Source organism: Tupaia chinensis, unplaced genomic scaffold, assembly GCF_000334495.1.
Source record: "Tupaia chinensis unplaced genomic scaffold, TupChi_1.0 Scaffold149491_1, whole genome shotgun sequence".
Lineage (NCBI taxonomy): Eukaryota > Metazoa > Chordata > Mammalia > Scandentia > Tupaiidae > Tupaia > Tupaia belangeri.
Window position 1 is genome coordinate 385,760 of NW_006209335.1, and position 5,621 is coordinate 391,380.

Genomic DNA, 5,621 nt, shown 5'->3' on the forward strand with positions numbered 1-5,621 from the left:
GAAGGGGGTGTCGCCTGCGCCCTTCCCCGCCCTGGCCCCGCCTCCGTCGCCGGCCAGCGTGGGCTGGGTGTTTCCTGCCTCTCTCAGTCCGGGTTTGGAGACTCCGGCGTCCTCCGACTTTTCATGGTGAGGAGGGCGGTGCCCACTGATCGGGTGTCCTGAGCGGCCGAGGGAGCCGGGCAATGGGCAGAATAGAGAGAGCAGGGGCCGAGAGGGGGGTACGCCATGGGGGGCGGTCGCGAGAGTGGAGAGGCGGATGGGGATTGGAGAGGGGCGAGGCTGGAGTGGGGGAAGGGCTTTGGGTGAATTGGGGGTTCCCTGGCTTTTGGGGGTACAGGGAAGGGTACTTGGGTTTGGGGGGATGGCTGTGTGTCGGGAGATGGGGAGGTCTGAGTCTTGAGTGCCTGTTGAAGTTGGGAATCGGGATTATGAGAACAAAGAGATGTCATCGAAGACGAATATTTGGGGTGGAGAATGAGGACTTGAATGCGTGAGGGTCAGTAGGTAGGTAATGAGAGGGTGAGTGGGGAGCCCTTGCGCTCGAAGCCCCGAGTTTGAGGCTTCGAAGTTTGGGAGTTGAATCGCTGGGTTTCTCAGAAGCGAGGAGGGAACCTCCAGGTGCGTCTGAACACTGGCGAGTGGAAGGGGGGAAAGAAATAGAGGAAGCTGGCGGGCGGGTGTGCTCTGAGTGCTTGGAATTCCGGGGAGGGATGCCAGGGGCCCGAGGTCAGGGGGCCCACGCCAGCTGGCACCTAGGTACCTAGCTAGTCACTTCCGTTGAGACTCGAGGCAGCCGCGCCTAAGGACCTGAGGCTGTCTGACTTGCTGCGTCTAAGCTCTGGGAAGGTTTCGGTTTGCTTGGGAATCCACAAGGGTCTGGCCTTGAATAGCTCTTTGTCCCTGGGTGGGGATGACCAAAGATCGATCCACATTTTCGTTTTATGCGTTCACCTGTTGTCACTTCCCTGGGAAGTGCAGTCTTTAGGGTGGAATATGAGTCCCAGGGACACTATTGAAGAAACATGAATCTGCCTATACAAGAGGACTACAAATTTGTAGGAAAAAATGCAGTGAAACTATGAGTTTATTTTGGTGCAAAAGCAATTAGTCTTACCTCCCTTTTCTTTAGCCTCCTGCTCTTGAAGATCTTGGATGCCTGGAGTGTTTTCAGGCTTTCTGGAAGATCTGAAACTAGGGTTGGCTGAGCAACTTCCAGTGCTGTAGACCAGTACGCTATGGGCCGTGCCACCTATTTTTCATAATAAACATTTGCACATTAACTTTTTTTTTTAAGAGGTTGTAGGGCATGCATGCTTGCTGGGGAGAGAGAGACAGACAGTCTTTCTGGGAGGGTGGCCACACTGCAGTCCCTTCTCCCGGAGCACACAGGCACATGGCCTGGCATGATTTTTAAGCCACTGGATCTGGGACTTGAACCATGGTTGGCCATGTGGGAGTCCAGTGACGTAACTACTGTGCCATCTGCTGGTCATGCATGAGCTTTTTGAAGATGCCTTTATGTTTGACTTTGGCCTGCCTTAAAATGGCAGAAAGCAGTGGTTCTCAAACTGTGACCCCTAGATCATAAGCATCACCTGAGAACTTGTTAAAAGGACATTTTCCAAGTCCTGCAGATTAGAGTGACGACATCTTGGTTTGGGTTATGTAAGGAAAGGGACGTGAGAGTTGGAGAAAAACGGCCCTTTTAGCTCTGATTCTTCGTTTTCTCCCCCAAAAGCTGAGATCAATGATAACTAGATTCGTGAGAGAAGCCAACAGTTTGTGTTAAACACTGGGTTGGGGGGGGCGTGTCATTTGGCGCAATGTTTAGCATAGCTGTCACATCAGCGCGTTTTAGAAGATGCTAAAAACGACTACAGTTGAGTGGGAGATTTGATTTTGTTGGACTGAAATGGGGCAGATTTCTCTGAGTCGTGGAAAGGTCCTCAGGTCTGGGAAGTTTCATTAAGCAGCCTTAATGCAATGCTTTTTTAGAATGTCCCTGCTGGAAGAATCCCTTGAGCTGATGTTTTGGCCACATGTCCCAGTGATTTTCAGAGCACGCTGGTTAAACAGGTGTCTTAGCTCCGTGACATTGAGCTGTGGCCGCACACCAGAGTCATCCGGAGAGCTGTTCAGGAGCATGTTACTGACTGCTCATCCTCCTCCCCCCCTCCCCAGATTCTGATTAATCGGTCCGAGGAGGTGGGTAGCCGCTCAGGAACAGTGCTCTTTAACCATGCAGGTGACTCTAATATGTAGCCAGGATTGGGAACAGTGGTCCCCTGGGCTCTTTAGCTCCTTGGGATCTTGGGCACCACCAAGTGTTTTCAGGCCAAACCAGGGATTTGACCCCACAACTGGCCCCGCGGCTTTCAGCCCCGCAGCCCGGTACCCTGCGGACTCATCGCCTAGGCTGGGCCATGGTTTTCTCACAATACACATTTTCCAGGAACCTTTTGAAGACCCCCATGCATCAGTCTTCCGTCTGTCCCAAGGCAGCATGAAGCAGTAGTTCTCGAAGTGTGGTCTCCAGACCACCGGTAGCATCACCAGGCGGGAAACCACGCTAAGGACTTGGTGTCGCGTAGTAACTGCTTTTCCCCCGTGGTTTATTTCAAAGATTATGGCTTTAATGCTCCACTTTATCAGTCGGGAACGTGAGACTTGGGTTAAACCGCTTGTCTGAACATCATGCAGGAAGTGGTGGAACTGGGATTGTGATCCAGATTTGCTAGGCTCGATCTGGTTTTCCTTATGTACATGAGACAGGTCGGTAGCAAACATCCCTTAGGGTCAGGGATTTGATGCCTTTTTTCTTTCTTTCTTTCTTTCTTTCTTTCTTTCTTTCTTTCCTTTTTTTTTTTTTTTTAAGTTGTTATAAGGCACATGCACTTGCTGGAGAAGGAAAGAAAGAGAGAGAAAAAGAGAGAGAGAGAAAGAAGAAGCAAGCACATACTCATGACACACTCACCACCCCTCTGGAAGGGGGATAGCCACATCACAGTCCCTTCTCTTCCTGGGATTTGGGGCACACGCACACGCGCACGCCTGACGTGTTTTTCAAGACGCAAGCCCTGCATAAGACCCTGTGGTATCCAGCCACTTTAACCACACACCACCAGCTGGCCCTGTGCCTTTTTTCTTTTTAACTGTGCTTGCCTGTGTCTCCTTTTAAGCCACAATGTTCCCCTTTCAGCCGATGTTCATTTTCTGAAGCGTGCGTACAGTGGCTTCCTGCCCTTAGCTCTGAAGCTAGGAAGTGGGGACTGGCTTTTGTCTATAATAACACATTGGTTTGTTTCTGTGCCTGGGCCTGGAATTCACTGAGCCAGTAGAGCAAGAAACTGGGGAGCTTCTCCGAGGCCTGGGAGTTAATTGTTGTCTAATTAAGGGGTACAGAACTTTTTAGAACAGTGGGCTGCCATCTTGTTGCACATTAGAAGCACCTGGAGGAGATTTTTTTCTTTGAAGAATTCTTATGTTCTAGAGGGTGCATGGGCTCACCAGAGAGAGGGAGGGAGGGAGGAAGAAAGCACTAGTGGGCTCCAGTCACTCAGCAATCTTTTTTCCTCCATTTTTCTGTCTCTCAGGATTTAGGGCAAACTCACCTGTGCCCTGCATGTTTTTCAAGCCTTTGGGGCTGGTAGTCTGAGGACTGCAACATGGGGTCTGGCTCTCTCTGTCCAGGGTGTAACCCCTGTGCTAAGGGGCTGGCCCAGCCCAGGGTGTGAGCGTGTGTGGGGGGGGTTAAATTCCTGTTCTGCAGGGGACCGGCACATGGCGTAGTGGCTACATCACTGGATTCTCACACGGCCACCGGGTTTGAATCCTAAACCCAGTAGCTTGAAAATCAAGCTGGGCATGTGTACATTGTCTCTGTCTCTCTCCAGTGAGTGCACACTCCCTAAGGCAAAAACATCTAAAATGTAAAAAATTCTGTTGCACACACTGGGCATGTATGTACATGTCCAAAGTCGCAGGAGCAGAATGGAGGAGAAGGGATTGCGGCATGGCCATCCCACCTGGGGGCTGATTTCTCCCTTTCCCTCTCACTGTCTCTGTCTCTCTTCTCTCCAGCAAGTGCACGTGCCCTATAGCCAAGAACCTTAATAAGTAAATCCGTTGCATAGGCCACATTCTTGGGCCAATTACACCAGGATTTTCATGGCTAGGACCCCATCACCAGAATTTTTTCAGGCTCCCCAGGTGATTCTGATGTACACCTGAGTGGGAAGCCATTGTTGAGAATCGGCAGTGGTGGGACCAGCAGTTAGCGTAATGGCTATGTCGCTGGACTGCCACGTAGTCGACTGCAGTTCAAGTCCCGGACCTGGTGGCTTAAACTCAAGCCATGGTGCATGTGCATACGTGCGCAAGATCCCAAGAGGAGAATGGAGGAGAAGAGATTGCGGCATGACCATCCCCCCTGGAGGGTGATCTCTCACTTTCTGTCTCTCTGTCTCTGTCTGTCTGACGAGCGCATGCGCCCTATAGCAAAAACCTCTCAAAAAATAAAAATAAATAAAAAAAGAATCAGCAGTGGTGTACCAAGGGGAGATGCGAAGGAGAGAAACTAGACTTATCCATCTGACAGGAGTAAATTCTGTTCTGATTAAATATAATAGAATCTGAAACCAACAGCTTGAGTATTAATTCCTCTGTTTCTTGTAACCGATATTGCTTTCTCCACCCCACTTCCCCAGCCTCCTTCCTAATGAAATTAATCCTTTGAAATAAGGAAAAGGAAAACCAGGATCCCAGCGGGGACAGCAGGGCGAGTCCTCGGTAGAGAGGTTTGCTGTGAGAGCCTTGCTGTCCCTGCCGTGTGTCCTCAGGTCACTGTCACTGGGGCTCAGGGACTCGTGTGGCACAGGCAGGCCTTTTCTCCAGGGGCCTCTCGAGAATTGGGTTGACCGACGTTTGGAGGTTAGGGCTCAGGCAGCGTTCAGAACTTTCCCGGCCTTATCTGGGGTCTGAGACTGGATCAGGCTGGTTTCTGTCTTTATCTCTTAGTAATTCAGTCTGTCATTAGAGCTGGAAACAGTTGCCAAAGAAGGGAAGATAATTTGAGACTCTGAGAGCATTCTAGAATAATCACGATTTGAGTGTTTCCTGCCTGGCTTTCATGAGAGGTCTGTGAGGGAGGCCTGCCATTGTCCCCCCCTTGATAGATGGGCTAGACTCAGACAGCTACCTCATCCCATCTTTTTCCAGAGCTTTTTATACTTTTGAGAAAGGGCATTGAGGCGTTCCTTTCTCTACTTACATGGCGCAGCTCTAAATATACCAAGCACGATGGGCTCTGGGCCAGCCAGGACCTGTCTGTGTCTTCACTCGCTTTTTCCCTGACTCACCTCCTGGCTTTAAGAAGTGACTGATCCTCTCTGGGCCGTGGTATCCAAGTCCAAAACTTGAAAATGATGATAGTGGTCTTCTAGTATGTTGCCATGGTAAGGAGTCCTGCATGGCAGTAGAAAGTACGTGGTAACGGGGCAGAAAGGGGCGTTCTGAAAGACATGGAAATAATCTCTCTCTCTCTCTCGCTCTTTTTAAGAGCGATTTTTGCTATGGGGCACATGTACTCACCAGAGAGACAGAGAGACAGAAAGTGAGATATC

The 5,621-nt window shown here is 50.4% G+C and overlaps 1 protein-coding gene across 3 annotated transcripts in view; it reads left to right on the top strand.

The window, feature by feature from the left end:
• The window catches only part of KCTD10 (potassium channel tetramerization domain containing 10), a 38,826-nt gene that overhangs the window by 1,176 nt on the left and 32,029 nt on the right, over positions 1-5,621 (top strand). Inside the window, exon 1 of one of the 3 annotated variants that reach the window (XM_006171221.2) lies at positions 55-126. The exons of the other annotated variants lie outside the window; for them this stretch is intronic. Coding sequence (XP_006171283.1) covers positions 124-126 — 3 coding nt within the window. The 5' untranslated portion in view covers positions 55-123. Of the gene's footprint in view, positions 1-54; positions 127-5,621 lie in introns of those variants that run through there. 3 annotated transcript variants of the gene reach the window in all.